This window comes from Notolepis coatsorum, assembly GCF_963971535.1.
Source record: "Notolepis coatsorum genome assembly, chromosome: 5".
Classification (NCBI taxonomy): Eukaryota; Metazoa; Chordata; class Actinopteri; order Aulopiformes; family Paralepididae; genus Notolepis; species Notolepis coatsorum.
The window spans coordinates 5,203,775-5,226,235 of NC_140169.1; the positions used below are offsets into that span (position 1 = coordinate 5,203,775).

The 22,461-nt window shown below is 43.4% G+C and overlaps 1 protein-coding gene across 1 annotated transcript in view; it reads left to right on the forward strand.

Moving 5' to 3' along the window:
• The window catches only part of LOC311229255 (inactive dipeptidyl peptidase 10-like), a gene marked incomplete at both ends in the record, with an annotated part of 310,035 nt that overhangs the window by 228,474 nt on the left and 59,100 nt on the right, over positions 1-22,461 (forward strand). Inside the window, 4 exons of the mRNA XM_084315322.1 lie at positions 2,518-2,557; positions 4,463-4,657; positions 5,861-5,915; positions 12,783-12,882. Of these exons, the coding sequence (XP_084171448.1) occupies positions 2,518-2,557; positions 4,463-4,657; positions 5,861-5,915; positions 12,783-12,882 (390 nt within the window). The remainder of the gene's footprint in view (positions 1-2,517; positions 2,558-4,462; positions 4,658-5,860; positions 5,916-12,782; positions 12,883-22,461) is intronic.

Consider the following 22,461-nt stretch of genomic DNA (forward strand, 5'->3'; position numbering starts at 1 on the left):
GTACTGTATATGAATGAATGAATGAAATATAATATATATAGCCTACGGCGGGCGTAATGAATGAACGCAGTATGGCTTGTTATTCCATAATTAAGCCTATACTGTTCATTCGTAGGCGCACACAATACTTGTTATGGAATATTAATGCAGTCTATTTCCACCGATTAGGTTTAGATCTTATTTATTTATCCACTGTCATTTCAGTGTTGGTGTAGTGTATTTCAATATAAGTTTAATTGATTAATGATATATTCGAAGGAATGCAGGTTTATAGCTATATCAACCCCCTCCAATGTACAGTAAATTACCAAGTATGGTTTTGTCAATATTCCAATGTACAGTTTTGCTTGTACAGTGTAAGTCTATCCCACCCACCCACCCACCCCTCCTACCCAACCTCCTCCAACAATTTCTACATCAAATGTACTCTCTTTTCTGGACTCTTTTTGTATCACAAACAGTACTGTATTTGCAAATCTGGTATGTCAAATGTATAGATGTAGCAGTACTGTCTATCTGTGTCGTGTGTGTCATATATGTTATGATGAATTGAAAATGGGGGACCCTGATGTAAACAAGATGAAAGTCTTTCTCTGGTCTGCATCCCCTTATGTAATTGAGCTGTACTGTACCCATTCTGCAATCTGTTAATAAAGTATTCAATCAATCAATCAATCAAACAAAGGTCTATCCCATTGTATACCAATCAATGGGATACATTGCATGTTGACCTGCATTCTTTCAAATGTATATAATTAATCATTAAAACAGATGTGTAACAAATAAGAAATACAAATTCCACAGAAGGCATTAAATAATTATAATTTTCAATAATTTCACAATAATTGCATAATTGTGTTTGAATATCTGAGTAATTAAAGTAATTATACATTTGTCCAAAATAGCTGGTTCAGATATGGTTAAGCAGCTGCCCTGTGATCAGATGAATCCATATTATTTATTTTTCCGACATCAAATGCGTAATTTCTGTCATTGTCATATTTATTTTAATTATGATTAAGTAATTAATTCCAAGGAGGCCTGTAGCGTTGACATGAAGGAATCACTATGAGAACACAGTCTGTCAAGTTAATACAATTTTCAATAACTCAATCAATCATAAGACTGCTCCTCAACACTCTTAAATCTGCTCTCAGCCACGATCAAATCTGATCTCAGGAAAATTTGGGGACTCGCGCTCCCAGCCCTAATATGTCTTAAATGGGCCGAAATCTGGCTAAGACGAAATTTTTCGTCGTAAATTCGTTCGGGAATGAGACCCATTAACCATAACTTTATCATAACCATAAACGTTAAAACAAACCTCAACTCAATGGCCGCCAACAACGATTTAATACGTGTTAGTCCGCCAATCGTTGAACGCCAACCACGTATACGTTATTGGATCGTTATTTCTTTTATTCGCTATTTCCATTCATAAATCATCCAGGCATGCTGTGGTACTGTGTGGCAATGTGTCTGAGATCGTAACGGTCCGATACCGCCGCCTGGTGGTATGCGGCCGATGTCACACTTCCTTTCTGACTCTGTGTATGTGGCTGTGCATCATTGAAAGTCATCCGGGCGGAGTTTTCTTTTAACGTGGATCAAGATCTTCACCCAAACGCATTGAATCGCTTTCGGGACGCCGGATTCATTATGGTGTGGGGGGTTATGGCGTGGGCCAAATGGACGTATGATCTACCAGATGGCAATCAAATAATTAATTGGAATATTCTTTTTGGAGTCTCATCGGCCACAGGTAAGAGCAATGTAACGTCAATTTCAGCTTGGTTGTCCATTGTTTTCATAGCCATCGCCCTGATCAGCGTATGCTGTTGTACTAACGAATGCCGTTATTGACAATCAATTAATCAGAAACGACCCCCCCCCCCCTTTCATGCATGCATGATGGAACATAATATACCGATCATATGCATTTGAATTTTTTATTGTAGCGTGTATAGGGACCAAATGCCAATGGATTAAGTATAATATGCATCGCGGCCTATTACTAGCCTGCCAGGAATTACCCTAGACCACTCTAAAACTATACTTATATTCACCACGGTATAAAACGACAATGTATGGATGGGAAAAAGATTCCTTTTTCACATCTTGAACGATAGATACTCAATGTCAAATGGGCCATAGTATTGCATATATAGCTATAATATTTAAATAGTTATAGCCCTGCAAACAAGGTGAGCGACTCCATTGGTTTAATGCGTGGCAGCACATAGTCATATCCCGTTCCCAGCGTGGCAGTGAAAGAGTTAATCATAGTAATGCTGTGTTTGTATCAGGGTGGGTGGGTGTTGTTTAGTCTAGTGGTGAGAGCACTTGCCCGCGACCACAATCATTGTTGGTTTGTCTCCCGGTCAATATATGACTTATACAACACATAAATATATTACTTATACAACACATATATAATATATGACTTAGTAGTAATGTATTTATCTTTTTTTATCTATCTTTCTATAGCTCTCCGGCTGGAACTAACTCTCCCAACAGAGGTGGATGAAGCGCAGCAGTACCCACTTCTACTGATCCTGTACGTATTGCATCACACCTATTGTCTACTTTGAATAGTACTGCTTTTATATCATACTATACACCTATTGTCTACTTTGAATAGTACTGCTTTTATATCATACTATACACGTATTGTCTACTTTGAATAGTACTGCTTTTATATCATACTATACACCTATTGTCACTACCACACTACAGAAGGTTAACCCTTTACTATCACACTACAGGCGGTTAACCGTCTGTAGTGTGACAGTAAAGGGTTAACCTTCGGTATTGTCGCAGTGAAAGGGTTAACCACATTTTGTAGTGTGGCAGTGAAAGGGTTAAAGGACAATGAGATTAAGTACCTTGATATATTATGACCATATTTTCAAACCCCAAAACTGGGATACGTAACATTTAAAAAAATACTGCACTTCCATGCATGTCCACATGTATGCGCTTTCCTGGGATTGATGTGTTTTTAGAGACTGGGAAACGACCTTCTTTTGTTCGCTATTCACACAGCTTGAGATATCTGTCTATAAACACTTGGCACGTGTGTGTGTGTGTGTGTGTGTGTGTGTGTGTGTGTGTGTGTGTGTGTGTGTGTGTGTGTGTGTGTGTGTGTGTGTGTGTGTGTGTGTGTGTGTGTGTGTGTGTGTGTGTGTGTGTGTGTGTGTGTGTGTGTCCGTAGGGCTAGGGGAGCTGTCCTCTTTCAATGGGTTGCTGTGTGGTGCTGAAATATGTACACAACTGATTCTCAATTGTGTGTGGGTTTTCAATGCATAAACAAGAAACAGATGGATGGCTCGGCATTAGCTTGGTAATGTGAGTTGCAATAGGCTACATACAAATTAAATAGCAAGCTTGTTTTTGTCTAATCACTCAGTAAAATGTAGTTAACCCAAGATTCAAGAGGTTTATTCATAATATAATAATAATGCAGGACCTCTTTAGGGGGTCTTTATTTGGCATGCAACAAACTGGACATGCAATTGGAGTGGCACACACACACCGGGATACACACACATGAATTGTCTTTCCTCAGTCGCCGATGCGATTGAGTCTCTGCGCTTGACCCATCCCGTCGTCCTTCCCCCCATGGGCAGCCGGGAGCAGATAGGGCGTCAACGTGAGCCGCGCCCTGGGGACCAATCCAAGTGCTCCTGTCTGTCTTCGTCAAGGACACCACAGCGTTAGCGATCTGTTGTTGTGCATGTTTTTCCATTGGGTTTATCTTATAGGGGGGGAAACCCTTGCGAGCACGGGGAGAACATGCACACTCCACACAGAAATGACTGGGAGATACCCCACCTGGGTACCTGGCATCATGGAAACCTGGTCCCCAAGCGGGAATCGAACCCTGGACCTTCTTGCTGTGAGGCGATAGTGTTAACCACTACACCACCGTGCCGCATACATCACATACATACACAAGACATATAGTGAAATGAAGGTGGCCATGCAAAAAATACAATATAATAATATAATAAAATAGAATAGATAATAAAATAGACCTGATAAAAAGTACTAAGATAAAAATACAATTCAAGGCTAATCTTATGAATGATAAGGTAATGGGGACTATGTACACTACTATACAATATCCAATACAATATACAGTTATACTATGTATACTAAACTATCCTATCCCATCAACCTCCGCTGGTACATATGTTACAGCTTTCATTTGCAGGCCTTGATGTTCCTGTTATGTTGGAAGAATCAGACAACACGCAGTTTCAGGGCCATTCCATTTCACCTGCTAGTGTTCCCTGGCCCTTCTTCCTTTCAGAGAACCAAAAGTGTTTACTTGTACTTCAGGAATCTGGTCACCAGAGGGCTCACTAAAGAGACAACGACAATATATTAATTTGAATCCGAATGCAGCTGGTGAAACACTCTCCAACTCTCAGAGTGATTATTTCCCTCAATTTCACAGTGACAGCGCTCCCGGTGGCCGCGCTGTGAGCGACCGCTTCGCCCTGGACTGGGACTCCGTGCTGGTCAGCTCAGATAACGTCATCGTGGCTCGTCTGGACGGCAGGGGCAGTGGCTTCCAGGGTCAGCGGGTGCTGCACGACGTCTACCAGCGCCTGGGCACCGTGGAGGTTCAGGATCAGATCGCTGCCGTGGAGTATGTTCTGTTCACCCTTTCACTGCCACACGACAGAAGTTTAACCCTTTACTATCACACAACCGACGGTCGCCTGAAGTCCCTGAGAAATGGCCAGCAGAATGCTATTTGATTTCCACATATTTATGCATTTCCGGTAAAAACAGGAAGCTACTGTAGGGAGAGACTTGTCATGGATATTGATGGATAGTGCTGAATGCAATTGTTCACGTCTGGTCAATGTTAGCATGGTGTTATTCACTGTCAAATAAGAAAAAAAATGTGATATTCTCCTTTGGTTCATTACTATTTACTCAAGCCTAGTAATAGCATTATATTTCTGACACTGGGAATACATTCCCTGAGATCCATAGATGTCCCTAGACACCAATAACATGCAAATTACCCTTGTAGAAGTGGAGCAATCTTCCATTTACTTGGGTATGTATTAGGCGAATTTTTTGACGTGAGGAAATTATGTCATGACATCATTGTAGTCCTAAGAAAGAGGAGACCCAGGGCTTTCGATGGATGTAGAAATTTCATAAAACTACACAACCCAGCTCACACCAGCCACTGTCAAAGCTGCTGAAAATATTCTATGCGAAACATATTGACGTTATTTTCGTGATTATATCTCACGGGTCGAACAAACCTGAACGTTATTTAATGTTATTACATGGCGTTTTCACATTCGCCGAAATGCTTGCTTGTGATTGGTCAATAGCCCCCCGACTGCGGTCATTATTTTTCAATAATGACCGCTGTTTTTTCAATAATGACCGCAGTGCGCAGCTGTTGGCAATCAAGCCCACTGACACACACTGTTTCAGTGCAATTAGACAGTGTTCTGCTGCCGGCGATGACAGGGGGCGGAGCGACGAGCGGAGCCAGAACACAGCGGAGCCAGAAGGCTGCCCGCGATAATAATAATCACTTTATTTGGGCTGACAGAGCCACAGAACAACTGCGATTTGTCAAATGAATTAGGTATATTGTTAGTAAGTTAGCCATGTAATAAGCGGGATAATGTATAGCCTACTCGGTCATTGTCGCAAAATAATTGACCTTCACTACGTTTAAAACACCTCGGCGCGGCGCCTCGGTATTTTAAACTCCGTGTCGGTCAATTATTTTGCGACAATGACCTCGTAGCCATACATTATCCCTTACTTATTGACGTCATTGACTTGTGTTAAAAGTGAACTCCCTCTCATCTCTCAGGTACCTGATCAAACTACCTTACGTCGACGGCAACCGTGTTGGAGTTTACGGGCAGGTAGCGATCTTTTTATCCAACTCTGAACGATCATATCAAAGCTCCCCATAGCAATTAAATTGTCATTCAATCATTGTCTGCATTTGTACCTCATTGTCTGTTTTTTTTACTCATTATTACTCATTGTACTTATATTGTACTTAGGTTGTACTTTAGATTGTACAGTGTCATGTACCAAGGTCTGATGACCACATAGAATAGAAACTGAAGCAGGCTGCACATGAACAAAAAACAACCCCCTCAGTAGATGCTTTTAAAGCACGGGCCCGGCAGATAGGAAAACACAAACGCGCTTTCAAAAGGTAAATTATATTTATTAGCTGTGGCAGGAATTCAAACCTCCACCTGTAATATGAATATATAACAAAGGGAAAAAACAACCCAGAAACAATTAACAAACAGGGAGAAGGGTAAGGGGAGAACAAACAAGATAATTATAATTAAGTTGAGCACCAAAGCACTAACAGTGTCGCAGGACACCAGCCAACTAGGTTGGCACTGGGAACCACCCAGCCATCAAACAATACAGATATATATACTTCCACTTAAGAAGTGGCAAATGGCTCTGAGGCCCACAACAATAGTATATATTCTTACTTAGGTGTGGCAAAAATAGGCAGAAGGCCCAATACATATATATATATATATTAACAAATTCCACACGAGTGGCAAGTGGCACTGAGGCCACAATATACATATATATATATACACTTACCTGGTAGCAACACCAACAGACACAATGCCTACCAGGTAAGTAGTGTGAACGTGAGAACACACTAATTACAATAAGGCCAACACTGATAAAAACCACACAACAGTGGAAACAAAAGGGCAGTATTATAATAATTCCACAATGAAATAAACAGTGGCAAATCAAGGGCAACCTCCAACTCTATGGTCACTGGCAAATGACTCCATGAGGCGCCCGGACGTGTGTGTGCTGTCAGGCATTTGTCCACCCGTCCCTCTTGAGGTGATTGCCATCAGCTGTCATTCATTAGGCAATCAGCACTCTTCAGTGTAGGGACATGCGGCACCTGACAGAGAAAGAAAAAGGGACAGCATTAGCCATCATGGCACACACACACACATCACATACAAAACATAACATATTTACATATACTAACCTGATGTTCAGATGGTGTCATAAATACAGTAATAATGGTAATGACCAACCCACATACCCATGGACGTCACACCTCCCCCATAAGAGCGAACCTGCAGGGTTAGCAAAACATTATTACTTATTACCCAACATGAGATTAGTACCACATACCAGGGAGAACAGAAACAACAACAAAAAATTCTCCCTCCACAAAATCACCCACCAAATGGGCTACATCAGCACCACACAGGCCCCGCTCTGGGCCCACACGGTCGACCACCACCTCACCCAAAACACACACAATGCCCCTAGGCACATCACCCAACACCAGACGCATCAGCCGTCGGAACGTGGCCGGTGCATTCCCTATCCCGAAGGCCATAACGGGAACAAGTCAGGCACCGTCATTACGTTCACCCTCCTGCAGTACAGAAAACGGAGAGACACATTAGCCTTGGGAGCTAGAAGGCAAGGAGAGCTCCAGGGACCATGGCTAGGCTCAGCTAGCCCCTTGTCCAGGGTGCACAGAGCCTCTCCTCTCACTACCTCCCTCATCGCCACCGGACACGGATATGCGTATTGCTTAAAGGGAGTTCGCACCCCCAACACGAACACCATGCTCCAGGATGGTCGTTCTGGAAAACACAGACAACATAACAATTGAAACATGCACAACATATGTACAATAGACGCGCAGTGACGTCACCCACATGCAGCGGGTCTATTAGGCCATTAGGGTCTAATTCCTACCCAAAATATTATGCTGGGAATCCTGAAATGCATACATAATCCAAATTCCAGCCCGCCGATGCAGCAAACACCAGCGCACTATATTGAGTCAAACTTCAAAAAGGAAAATGGACACACAGTACTTCCCCAAGGCATATAAACAAAGTAACTTAGAAGCCGCACCGGGCCGTCCCTGGGCATAACCACAGGATCACCGGAGGCCATATGTCACCTCAACTTGGCAAACAAGCCTGCATGATGAAAGGCCGAGTTCATCAAACCGTGAAAACTGTATGTAGTACATACTGGCCACCGTATGCACACTGTTCGCTTTGAGTTTGCTTCCTTTCCTGTGCCTTGGTGACAACACAAGTAGAAAAAACATTGGGGTGATTATTAATCAATTCATCACAACACAAGTCAGTCAATGGAGCGTTTTCAACCTCCAACACAGGGATCACACTCTCCCCAGCAATATCGTTCCCCATGATAAACTCAACGCCCTCCACAGGGAAACATGGGCGAACGGCGACAGGAAAACAACCTGTGATCAGATCTGACTGTACATGCACCGGCACGCGCATACACCCCATTTCAATACCTCTCACCATCGCACTAGACTGACAGTAAGAGTTTTCATTTAGCGGTAAGACATCAGCCAGGATGAATGACTGAGAACCACCTGTATCACGGAGTATTCTCACCTTCCGTTGGTCACAGACGTCACCCGACAGTGACACACAACCATCAAACAGAAAGGGTTTAAAACAGCCATTACTTTCTTTTTCCAGAGAGCTATTCTGGTCAGAACATGACACTGTACCAATCAACCCCACACCTTTTGGTTTCTGGGCTGACCCTTTTCGCTTCCTCAGCGTATGACATCCTTTTACCATATGGCCTGTCTTTTTACAATAATTGCACACCACCGGTCTTTTAGACGGCGGTGAGCGTGGCTGGAATGCTGACTCACAAGGAGTGAATGAGCCACCTCCAACACATACATCAGGACGTACAAAACCATGTATGTGTGACCATTCAAACTCATCTGCCAAAATCACAGCCTGTCGGAGTGTTGACACCCTCTGCTCATTTAAATAGTTCACAGTTCGGTCTGGCAGATAAGCCTTGAACTGCTCAACAAGCATTAATTCACTCAATGATGCAAAGTCTGCTACTTCACACGCAGAACACCACTGAGCAAAATTAAGTCTCTCCTCCCGGGAGAAATCAACATGGGACTGGGAAGGAGATTTACGGCGGTTGCGAAAATGCTGCCTGTATGCTTCTGGTACCAGTTCGTACACACGCAAGACCGCGCTTTTCACACGCTCATAGTTTAAGCTGTCATCCACTGACAACGTGGCATGTGCTTCTCGTGCCTTCCCTGTAAGCCTGCATTGCAACATAATTGCCCACATGCCCACTGGCCAATACAGAGCCTGCGCGATGCGTTCAAACACAGTAAAAAACAACTCCACTTCAGACTCATGAAAAAGGGGAACCAAGGACATATGCTGGCTAATATCAAAGGGTGCCTGGGAGTCGGAAAGTACTGGAGAGGAAGTGGCGCTACGTCTAGCGTCACCACACTCTAGTTTCCTCATCGCCAATTGAAATTCCCTATCAGCCGCCTTCTCCTCTTTGTCCCTCTCTCTGTCTCTCTCTCTGTTTCTGTCCTGCCTGTCTCTCTCCTCCTTTCTCTCTTCCCAGTCTCTCTACTCCTTCCTCTCTTCTCTGTCTCTCTCCTCCTTCCTCTCTTCTCTATCCTCCCTGCGCAAAGCCGCCCTCTCCTCTAGACAGGCTAAACGCAGCTCAGCGCTCAGTGCGCTCAACTCACCAGCAGAAGTAACACTAGTATGTTCTGAACCTAGTGCAGAGTCAACACCATCAAGATCCGACACACCAATATCCTGATCACAAACCTCCATATCTCTACTCTCTACCACAGAATACAGTTATGAAAGAAAGTACACTCCCGTAGCAACACACACTACCCAACAAATCAGACTTCAATAAGCCCTACAAAATAGCCACTCACCTATAGTACTCAATAATGTCCCTGTGCAACACTTAACAGCCACATTATGCAGTATGACAACCTAACCAATTCAATTTAATGTCCACATCTAACATTCATGAAAATAATAAATGTTGGTTCTAACCACCTAACTAGGATCACCTGGGTAACACTAACTACCCCGACTAAACTACTTCCCTAGCGGAATGAGGACTACACATATCTTCAGTCGCTTACCGATTTCATTGCGCGCTCCACCGGAATAGACGACGCGTGCCCCCCTCCCCCTAACCAAGCAGGTGATCCACCCTTTACCTATGTGGAAAAAAATAGAATGGTTAAGAGCATAACTCACAACAACGGTTTACAACAGTCAAGTGTGCAGCACGAAAATATGGATATATAATAATACAACTTACCAAATGAAAAGACGCAACCTACCTGACACGCTCCAATCGACAAGTCCACATGTCACATAACAACAAGGAACTATACAATTGTGCAAACTAGCGAGCTCCCATGTCACAAGGACATGAAAGACCGGAATAGAGCCCCCATGTCATGTACCAAGGTTTGATGACCACATAGAATAGAAACTGAAGCAGGCTGCACATGAACAAAAAAACAACCCCCTCAGTAGATGCTTTTAAAGCACAGTCCCGGCAGATAGGAAAACAAGGAAAACAACACAAACGCGCTTTCAAAAGGTAAATTATATTTATTAGCTGTCGCAGGAATTCAAACCTCCACCTGTAATATGAATATATAACAAAGGGGCAAAAATAGGCAGAAGGCCCAATACATATATATATATATATATTAACAAATTCCACACAGGTGGCAAGTGGCACTGAGGCCACAATATACATATATATATACACTTACCTGGTAGCAACACCAACAGACACAATGCCTACCAGGTAAGTAGTGTGAACGTGAGAACACACTAATTACAATAAGGCCAACACTGATCAAAACCACACAACAGTGGAAACAAAAGGGCAGTATTATAATAATTCCACAATGAAATAAACAGTGGCAAATCAAGGGCAACCTCCAACTCTATGGTCACTGGCAAATGACTCCATGAGGCACCCGGACGTGTGTGTGCTGTCAGGCATTTGTCCACCCGTCCCTCTCGAGGTGATTGCCATCAGCTGTCATTCATTAGGCAATCAGCACTCTTCAGTGTAGGGACGGGCGGCACCTGACAGAGAAAGAAAAAGGGACAGCATTAGCCATCATGGCACACACACACACATCACATACAAAACATAACATATTTACATATACTAACCTGATTTTCAGATGGTGTCATAAATACAGTAATAATGGTAATGACCAACCCACGTACCCATGTACGTCACTACAGTATATTGTATATTGTAGTGTATTCCTCTTCTACTTACTTTTTTTACTGTATGAAGCACATCCTCAGGGGCTCATACAGAACAAGGCATTTCACTGTAAAGTACGTGTATTTTATTTGTGACAAATAATAAACAAACAAAACAAACAATTCACAACACAACTATTTGAAAACAGTATGAGTATTTTTAGAGCAGATTATATTCAAAAGTATTGTCGTTATACAGCATAAGTACAGTACAATTAAAAGAAGTTTGGCATCCAACCAGAGTGTAAATGTAACAGTAAATTACAACAGACATATACAATGTACAGGCGATTAAACTGGATATAAAATATATATATTAGTACTACTGGGTGTAGTGCTGCTAATCATATGTATGTACAAAGTTGTAACACCAATATGTACAATGATACAGGTATAAAGACAATATGGTCATAGTCATACTGGCCAGCAGCATGACTAGTAGAGTAGGTAAGGGATATGTCCAGGTGTATATATAGTATTTACAGATATGTAAAAGGATTATGTCACCCCAATGTATTACTGCTGAATGATGTTTTTGAGTGTGCAGTACACCCACAGCTAAAGAGATTGGTTTTATCGGGTATCACAGTGGCTAAAAAGCTGATAGCATCACGATGGTTTCAACCGGAAAAAATGTGCCGGAAGGTCTGGATTATTACATATCTCGATGTGATTTATCAAGAAATATCTACAGCAAGAATTTTGGGTCTCAATGAATCCAAAATGACAATGTGGTTAGAAGTGGTGGAGAGAATAAAAGGTAGCATATAATGGTAGTGTCTGGTTAGGAGCGAGGGATAATGGATGGATTATCCAATGGGGGGTCCGGGAAGGGGGGGTACGAGCTAGAGCATATGTGTGTAGGGTATTAGATAGCAGGTATTAGGGGTATATCCTGTATAAGACATTTAACTAATAGGTGATTTCATTGGATGTGCACAGTTAATTGCTGTATATGTAATGCCTGTATATCTTATTGCGTGTTGTCATGTTTGTTTATATGTTTGTTTAAAATTGATAATAAAAAAAAAAAAAAGTAAAAGGATTATGTGTAGTTATGTGTACAGACAGGTGGATATATATATATATATATATATATATATATATATATATATATATATATATATATATATATATATATATGCATCATACAGAGTTATTTGGGCTATATGCAGGTGTATACATCGGTATATACTAGGGGTGTAACGATGCAACCTCACAACGATTAAATTCGATTAGGATTCAACGCATCATGAAATCTCTTCATTTGACCACGATTCGATTCGATTAAATAATTAATCAGTTAATTCCCCAAAAAATTTGAATACACAAATGTGGCTATGGGGGAACTGATTCACTTAGCATGAATGGACTCAATAAAAACAATACACAAACAAATAAAAAAATATATATATTTGTTATTTCGATTATATCGAATCGATTATAATCGATTCTAACATTTTCAAATCGATGCAGTTGAATCGTCACATTAGAATCGATGCATTTCGATGCATCGTTACACCCCTAGTATATACTGTAGGAGGATTGAATGCAGACAGATATGCTGAGGCTGGTATCAGGCACCTCTCACCCCTCTCCTGTCCATGTCCTCTCCAGGCGTACGGAGGGTTCCTGAGCTCTCTCCTGCTCCTGACTCACAGCTCCATGTTCAGATGTGGGCTGGCCGTCGCCCCGGTAACAGACTGGAGACTCTACAGTAAGTGCGTGGGGGGGGGGGGGGGGGGGTTCTGCAATGTAGCCTAAACTGTTAAAAGGATAATAAATACCTATTATTAGTCAATTATGTATTTGTAGTACAAAAAATTCATTTAAATTAAAATACATAAGCAGGACTGAGATGGACTGATACCCGCCCGCCAGAACCAGCCTGGAGATGTTCCCTCACCCACGCACTATTAGATTGGAATAGAATAGAAATCCTTTAATAATCCTGAGGGAAATTCGACACTACAGATCGCTCACATTGAACAACCATGAACATTTAGGTAGTCAATAGGACTAAAATAGGAATAAGAATATAATAATATTAAAAATAAGAATAAAATAGAATAAAGAATAAAATAAAATACGGTCCGGGATATACATTCTGGTACGTATATACATTCTAAAATCTTAAATATACAACTATCCAGTGAAGAATATACAGAAATATACAGTCAAATGTACAGTAGTAATGTGAAAAAGTGTCCAGGAAGATTTCGCCAGGCTGTACTGTACTGCTCAGTGATGCAGTGAGGCACAGTGATGCATTATAGCGCATGCAAACACAGCAGCCCTTACTGCCACCACTTATAGGCTAAGCATAATGGATGGATACTAGGAGACTCTGCCACATTAACAAAAGATATTTCTGAAAGATTATGTTGTAAAATCCAAACATAAGATCATCAATGATCCAATCAAACTAAGGTATTATATTTAGGGATAACAGCGCCCTGGAATTCAACACAAGAAACCTCCCAAACAGATGGTGTCCCGGGCCACTTAAAATAGCCGGCTGTAAAGGCTAAATCTGAGTAGTAACTTGTGTGTTTACTGAGGTAGAATGTTTATAACAATAGAACCATCTGGTTCCTAAGGTGGGACAGGAAGGATTTCAGTCCTAGCAAACACAAAGAGGTTAAAAGGATCAAAGCGCCCATGAAGTGTTATCAGCTGCTTTACGGCCTGGGGCACACAGACACACACACACACACTCACACACACACATTTTCAAATACACATACACACACACACACACATACACACACACTCACACACACACATTTTCAAATACACACACACACACATTTTCACATACACATCCACACACACACACAGAGAAGATCACTATTGAAATCTCCAAACAAGCTAACTATTTCCTGGTATATTGTACTTGTAATCTTGAATTAAGTCATTGAAGTAAGTTAAAATATAATTAGGTTTGGTCATACTTAAATGTCTACAATTAGTTAAGGTGCCTGTTCTGTTTTCATTTATGTTCAATATGATTAATAGATTGTTATGGTATTGATTTGTATTCTATTAAGCTAAATGATTAGATTTGTTAGATATTTTCTGAAAGTCAGTAGACTAAGTGATAAAGAAATATATCTGTGTTTATGTGGGCAATTGTAATTCAAATATAGATATAAGGAAATGAAAATGATGCAATGTTTAAACTTTGATTAAGGTAGATTGTTAAGAACAGCCTCTGTTAGTATTATGTGAAGGGGGTTGGGCTATTAAGCCAAACCCCTATTTTTCAAATACCAGATTAGCAGTCCTGTGATTGGGGCAATAATGTGATGATGTCATCAACTCCGAGACACTGGGCCTGGGCTATAAGATCCCAGGTGTAATGGGAGAGAAGAACGGACTCTGAAAACAACCAACCAACAGGACAGACCTCTCCACCATCCACACTCAAGGCAAGGAAGCAGGCAACGAGAACAAAGGACTTTTTGGAGGGAAAACCAACTCTTGGTTATCAGACAACAAGAGACCATCAACAACTTATCAACTATCATTCTTTATACTGTAATATTAGTCTGGTTGTTATCATTCACGGCATAGTGTTTGTGATCACAACCATAGCAGTTTCGTATTGTAATTTGTATACACTCTTAAACTTTGATTAAACAACTGTTATACTACTTTCCTCCTAAATTCCTTCTGCCTGCTCGCTCAGTTTGAACAGAAGTGATTCCCAGAGCTTTAAGGTATTGAATCACAACGCAGAGTACCAGCCCAAACCGGTTCTGAACAAGAGCAGAACAGGACAGCTTGGGAATCCACTTCATTTTGGTGCCGGACTTCAGTGAATCAGGGCGCTCGTGTTATCACCCAACAAAAGAATTTTTTTTCTCTACACGCCGGTCGACGAGAGGAACAACTGATCGATCGATCGTCTTCAAAGTAACTAGGAGGTTACTGAGAGGTGAGTGTGATAATGTTTGGGTGCTCTATTCGAACCACGGAGGGGGTTGCTAAGAATTTAACCTCGTGTAAGCATGATGTAAGGGTAAATTGAAATTGAATGTTCTGACTAAAGGATGGCGGCTCTAGGTTCTGTGTGCGTTGTACGTTCTGAAAGCAGGATTTTAAGCACACCGTGCGTCCTGTGCCTTGAGGTCACATCGTGCGTAGTATATTTTAAAGTAAAATGTTAGCACAATAAACGGGACGCCGCACATCGTGCGTAGTATATTTTAAAGTAAAATTTTAGCACAATAAACGGGACGCCGCTGGCAGTCGGAACATTCAGAAAGGTTTAGACGGCGTTAGGCTGTAACAAAAATAGTGCTTAATGAAAGGTTTACCGGTCGCGCCGCTGTGCGGCGTTCGAGAGACGGTAATGTGCGTGAATGCTGATTTTGTACTTTTTAATTGTGTTAGGAAGCGTGAATGAATGTGAATGCTGATTTTGTACTTTTTAATTGTGTTAGGAAGCGTGTATGAATGTATAGTTGGCGAATGTTTATGGTTAGGAGTGATTGGTGAGACGTGTGAGAGTATGGTTGTGTTATTATGTAATTTAAGTCACCGGTTGGCCGTGGGGAAGTTTAATGGTGAACGCCGGTTTTCCGAGGCCCGTCGAACGCAGCAGCGGTTAGCTGTTGAATTAGCCTCTGAGGCACCGGAGCAAACGGAGGGAAAAGTAGACGTAATTCAAATGTATAGGGTCGATCGATAGTGTCTTGGGATTACGGGGATATGTAAGGCACTTAAAAGTTTTCATATTCGTGGCGGATAAAATAGATGTGTAATGTTTAAGGTGATTGGGATTATCTAAGACCCGACCCGGAAGTCGTTCTAAGCTCGCCGGTAGTGACGACGGAGGGGTCAAACTAGTGTTTTGCTATTATGTTTTTATAATTCTATTTAAATCACTACACTGGCGTATTGAGGGAAATAGGATTCTGTTGTGGGGTATGTGGTGTTATATTAACGTTGCGAGGAGACGGCCCGCGCGGCGGAACGGGTCGTTGGGGAACGTTTTTATGGGATCATGGGAGGAGCTAAGCTAATGCTACCTAGCCACGCTAACGGCTAAAGCGGTCGCCGGTTGTGACGTCGTAAGGGTGCGCGGTCGGACGGCCATCTTGGTAGGGGCTCCGAGCGGCCATCTTGGGTAGGGGCTCCGAGCGTCCATCTTGGGAGGGGCGCCGGCGTCCATCTTGGGAGGGCACCAAGCGTCCATTGTTAAGGGGAAGGTGGAGTTTATTTAGGAATACAGTAGGGGGCAGTAGTGGACAGGATGAATATGTTTGGATTCTGCTCACAGAACGTTTTCATTGTACACTCTCTCTCCCCCTCTCTTCTCTCTCTCTTCTTCTCTCTCTCCCCCTCTCTCTCTCTCTTTCTCTCTCTCTCTCTCTCTCTCTCTTCCTCTTTCTCTCTCTCTCTCTCTCCCTCTCACCTCCCTCCCTCTCTCTTTCTCTCTCTTTCTCTTTCTCTCTCCCTCTCGCCTCCCCTCCCTCTCTCTCTCTTTCTCTTTCACCCCCCCTCTCTTTCTTTCCTTCTCTCACCCTCCTCCCTCCCTCTCCCTTTCGCCTCTCTCCCTCTCCCTCTCACCTCCCCCCTCTTTCCCTCTCTTTCTCTCTCTCTCTCTCTCTTTCACCTTTCTCCCTTTCACCTCCCCCCTCTCTCCCTCTCCCTCTCACCTCCCCCCCTCTTCCCCTCCTCTCTCTCTTTCTCTTTCGCCCCCCCCTCTCTTTCTTTCCTTCTCTCACCCTCCTCCCTCCCTCTCCCTTTCACCTCCCCCCTCTCTCCCTCTCCCTCTCACCTCCCCCCTCTTCCCCTCCTCTCCCTCTCTCTCTTTCTCTTTCGCCCCCCCTCTCTTTCTTTCCTTCTCTCACCCTCCTCCCTCCCTCTCCCTTTCACCTCTCTCCCTCTCCCCCTCACCTCCCCCCCTCTTTCCCTCTCCCTCTCTCTCTCTCTTACCCCCCCCTCTCACTCACTCCCCTCATTCCAACGCCGCCTCTCTTCCATATGTTCCCCCCCCCCCTCGGCCCCCCCGAAACGCTTCTCTTTCTCTCCTAGTTTAGGGCCTGTATATAGAGTTTTTTTTTTATGGGTTTCAAACGCGGTGTAGTGCTAGGTATATTGTTTATTGCTGTTTACTGTAGGGTTTCAAAGGCGATAGGCTGAGTTTGGGACTTATTATGCGTATGTTGTTGTTCCATATTCAGTTTTATTGTTATTTTTAGGGAATTTCTAGTGCTGGCAGTGGTATTGCCTGCGTTGGCGCTACGCTTTGTTCGACAAGGCGCTCGTACTTCTTTCCTTACATTTGGACGGGCCCCGGCTGGGGCTCCGTGTCAGTTCATGTTGGTGGGCCGTAAGTCGGAGCATAATTACTCTACTCGGCTGCGCCTGCAATGGGGGTGTGGGTAGACAGTTCGTCGTGGCTCACTGTCTGCCTCCACGCTTTGTGCGCTGTGTGCGACTCGTCGGTGCTCGCTGCCGCACTGCGCACATTTTTCATTTTACCAGGGGTACGGGGACTGCTAAACGTCGTGGCGGGGGTGGGCTCGCTGTCTGCCACCGCGCATTAACGGGGGTGCGCTATGCGTGCACTCGTCAAAGGCTCGCTGCCACACTACGCGCGTCGAATTATATTGTGTGTGGGTATTTGTGTGACTGGTTACAGTGGTGTCAGAGGTGTTGTATGTGTGTGGCAGTGGTTGTGAGTGGAATGATCTTTGAATATCCTTGAGTAGGGGGCCCAGGGTTTCGCGTTCCAGGTTGCAAACTGGGGGTGATGCCGTGGGCCACAGGACGAGTTGGCCGGTGGGATGTCATTGGTCGGCAGGATTTTCAATGTGGGGATGGTGTCGCCGCCTGTGGTTATGAACGGGTTGTGTGACACTGTTCTAAATGCACGGGGACTTCGGTGACATAAGGCACTGAAAATTGATTTCTGTTCCCGTGAGAAGCGCGTTATTTTGACACCTAAAGGGTTAGGTGTTACGGGGGAAATATAGTAACTGTGTGAGAGATTGTGAATGGAAGATATGTATGTTACTGATATGTATAATGTAATATGTTACTGATATGTATAATGTAATATGAGCGTAATGCATACTAGGCTTTCACGGACAGGAATAAATATAGTTACACATACACATAGTCATTTGCAAATAACGATTAGAGTAAAAGTGAGATATTCACCTAAATTACCATGTCCGATACAGATGTTTAGAAATGATAGGCTGTAAATAACGAATTTCTGATTGACCAACAGAAGGAAACAGCTGAGGAAAAATAGGTTCCCCGGAGTGGTGTTAAGGAGGATCAGGACAACAGGATTGAGAGTCTGAGTTTCCAATGGAGACAACTGGAAAAAGATTAAGGCTGTGTCATTGATAAATCAAAAACGAAAATTGCACAAATGCTCTCAAGTGATCTTAGTATAGGAGATGCCCGACATTCCATGCTTAAAGACAAATGATGGATTGTGAATGGGAAATATCACTGATAATTAAGTGTATTTTTTGCTTCTCTCATTCACAGCTGCTCCAGGACGGATGGCCAGCGCTGACAATTCCGAACCCCAACAGGGAGATCAAAGAGACTGTTGACAGTCAGGGGGTATAGTATCACAAGACCGAAATTATCAATTCCTGTTTACACCAATATAAAAGTGTGAGTGAAATTAACTCAAGTTTGGTAAAAATAGTTTGAATACAGAGAAACTTGCTTTCCAAACGGTGACGTTACGAGTGATTGAAGGAAGGTGAGAATGGAAAATACACAGATAGGAGCAACCGGAGGGTTAGATGCACTGACCATAGGAAGGGTAGACAATCTGTCTATTTCAACGACTGGAGATGTCACAATAAAAGTGACGAAAAGATGGCCAAAGATATTCAGGCCATTACAGAACCTTGTAGTTAAAGGAGGCCGGAATAGAATGCGTACCCAAATCAAGATAAGGCCGATAACCTCTGCAGACATTACATTGACCGAATTGGACGTTGACTTGATTGACTGGAATGTGATCGACTCCCCTCTAGTGTCCAGTGAGACGGAGGGACTGGAAATAATGTCTTTTACTCCGCCACAGGGAGTCGTTGCAGCAAGCGACCCAGAGACAGCTGTATTACCCGAGTCAATCCACGCTGAAGTGTCCGTTGCAGATGACTGCCAGTTACAGACGTGCCTCCCTCTCGAAGAACAGCTAGCCGAGGCTAGACGGGTAGTGGACTATCTCCAAGGCCTACTCCAGTCCACACAGCCCGGAGGGGAGACAGGTTTCAATCGCCTCTCTCCCTCTCCCTCTGGAGAACCAGATGGCCAGAGACGGGCCCAGTTGGGGCCACAAGGGGGTCCCGTGCCGGGACGACAACAAACCCCAATAAGACCACCCACGAGGTGGCAACCACGAGGAAAAGGTAGAGGCAAAGGCAGGAATCCGATTGGCTACCGTGTGCGGCAGGTGCACTGTTGGACGTGTGGGACCCTCGGACACATTTCTCGGGACTGTGTAGAGCAGGACCATCTATCCACAACAGGGCGTGTTTGTACAGAAACAGGTGGCGGGCCCCTCCCAACCACGGGCCCCTCTCAAGGAACTGTGACTGGACCAAATAGGTACGTGGCTTTCTCCTCCGAACAGGCTCCAGGGAACCATGGCGATGATGGCATACCACCAGGACATGTTCTGGGCCCGATGACCCCGGGGTCATCCGGTCACAGGCAACTGACCCACCGGGTCTCACGACCCGGGGGAGACCGCCAGTGTTGTTGGAGCTGTGGAGTGAAAGGTCATTTTCAAGGGTCATGTCTGCAGAGGCCACCGGCAGAATAAAATATATGCAACTGACTAGGGTAGAGGTGGGATATATTGAATGATAAAATATGCTCCTATTTGGATTAGAATAAAAAATAAAAATAGATGGAGGTGTTAGGTGATTAGATTATGAATGAAAGTTACTAAAAACGGATGTATGGGTGACTGACAAATGCATGAACTAATCAGACTAACAAGAGGATCAAATTATGTTAAACAGTTAATCAATATTAGACAGTGTGATGATGTGACACTGCGGCAGCTAGTGATCAGTAAATTATCCATGCTTGGTCAACATTCAGATTGATCAAGGGGTGGACTGCATGATTAAGAAATTAAAAAGACTCATAGTTGTTTCTAGTATTTTATAGTATTGATAGAAGCGTGTTAACAGTTATGAGCAATAGGATAGGTGTTTATTTACTTTTATTTTTACTTCTCTTTTCTAGTGTGTTACGAGCAATTCCTGACTTAGGCCGGGAGCGTACATTTTGTTTATTCATTTGATTTCCTTTTTTCATTTATTGGTTTGGCAGCGTTTTCTTTGTGTTTTGTTTTCTGTCTTCTTTCTTTCTGTGTTTTTTCTTAGGGTACCTGGCAAGCTGGGAGTGATCTCGACACATCAGGACGGGGTAGTATATGTCTGTAAAATGGACTGGGAACAAAGTGAAGGAACATGAGCTAGTTATGGATTTTTGTTCTCCGCCCATTGGATACCCAGTTTTAGGGGCTGGGGGTGTGTCGTGATTGGTAATGGTGTTGGGAAGCATGATTCTCTGTACATTAATGAAGCTCAATAGATTTGGTCGCTATTGGCCGAATTAGTCTTGTGTAGGGTGTGAACATGTGCAATTGATAACTGGCTTGTGGTATGGGAGATGTGTGTTTAAGGCGGTCTGTGATTTGTTGCCATACACACAGGTTACTGGGAGAGTGGATGTGTCAGTGCTGACTGTCCGGTCCGGGGTGCAGCTGTCCAAAAGCAGAGGACGACGGTAACGATGTTTCATTGTGTATTTCACATCGAGAGGTGGAGGAGTATACTGTTTTGACAGCATAATATAATGAGAGCCATGTGAATTTTTCAGAATTTTGAAAATTAATGATTTAAGAAGCCATGAAATATATAGATAAATGATTTGGAAAAGAAAGTTGTCAAAGCTCAGACCAGTAAAGAGAGTCTGAGGGAGGAAATTATGGATTCTCAATCAATTGTTGTGGTAGAAGTGATCCCCACTGTCCCCCGAAGCGATATGTATTTACTGCAGGATACGGATGGGAGAGGACACTGGCTAGTGTCTACCCAGCGGTTCCATGGGGAACCACAACACTGCGGAGAACCAGGAGACGCCTACCTCTCGGGCCGGGAGAGTCTCGGCCAACGCAGTGACCGAGTCTTGAGGCTTCAGAGGGAAACGACTATGACAACCAACGAGGAGACAGGCGGCTAGGCCTCAGCAACCACTCCGGCTGTCAACAGAAGCAAGGCCTCAACTATTGACCAGGGGGTCAACAAGCGAAGGGGGGGAGCTGCTATCGCCCCTATCGACGACCAGGCGGAGGGGAGGAGAAACAAACCTCTTCCACTAATCCGAGGGTCAACGGGGGTTGGGCAGCCAGCAACGACCTCCCCACCGCTGTGACAGCAATAGAAGATACAGCAGGGGGCTCTACCCCCTAATAGTCAAGATGTTCTTGACAGAAGATTGGAGTGTGATGGGAAAGGCAATTTGCTTTCTAAATTCCACCTCCAAAAATGGGAGCAGTTGCACCCAGCAGTCATGATACTGCATCAGCTCGAAATTGATCTTGGTACGAGAACAAGTTATTAAAGACTGTGCACATGATCACAAAAACTGAAATGGCTAATTTGAATTTTAGGATCTGAGTGTGGCAAACCCATATATATGTTATCCTAATATGATTTAAAATGTCTTAAGTGTTATCTAGATAGTAGTGTGTAGAGATTGATATCTATGTTTGACATATTAAGGATAGGTAAACTATCCAAGTGGGGACTGTTGTAAAATCCAAACATAAGATCATCAATGATCCAATCAAACTAAGGTATTATATTTAGGGATAACAGCGCCCTGGAATTCAACACAAGAATCCTCCCAAACAGATGGTGTCCCGGGCCACTTAAAATAGCCGGCTGTAAAGGCTAAATCTGAGTAGTAACTTGTGTGTTTACTGAGGTAGAATGTTTATAACAATAGAACCATCTGGTTCCTAAGGTGGGACAGGAAGGATTTCAGTCCTAGCAAACACAAAGAGGTTAAAAGGATCAAAGCGCCCATGAAGTGTTATCAGCTGCTTTACGGCCTGGGGCACACAGACACACACACACACACTCACACACACACATTTTCAAATACACATACACACACACACACACATACACACACACTCACACACACACATTTTCAAATACACACACACACACATTTTCACATACACATCCACACACACACACAGAGAAGATCACTATTGAAATCT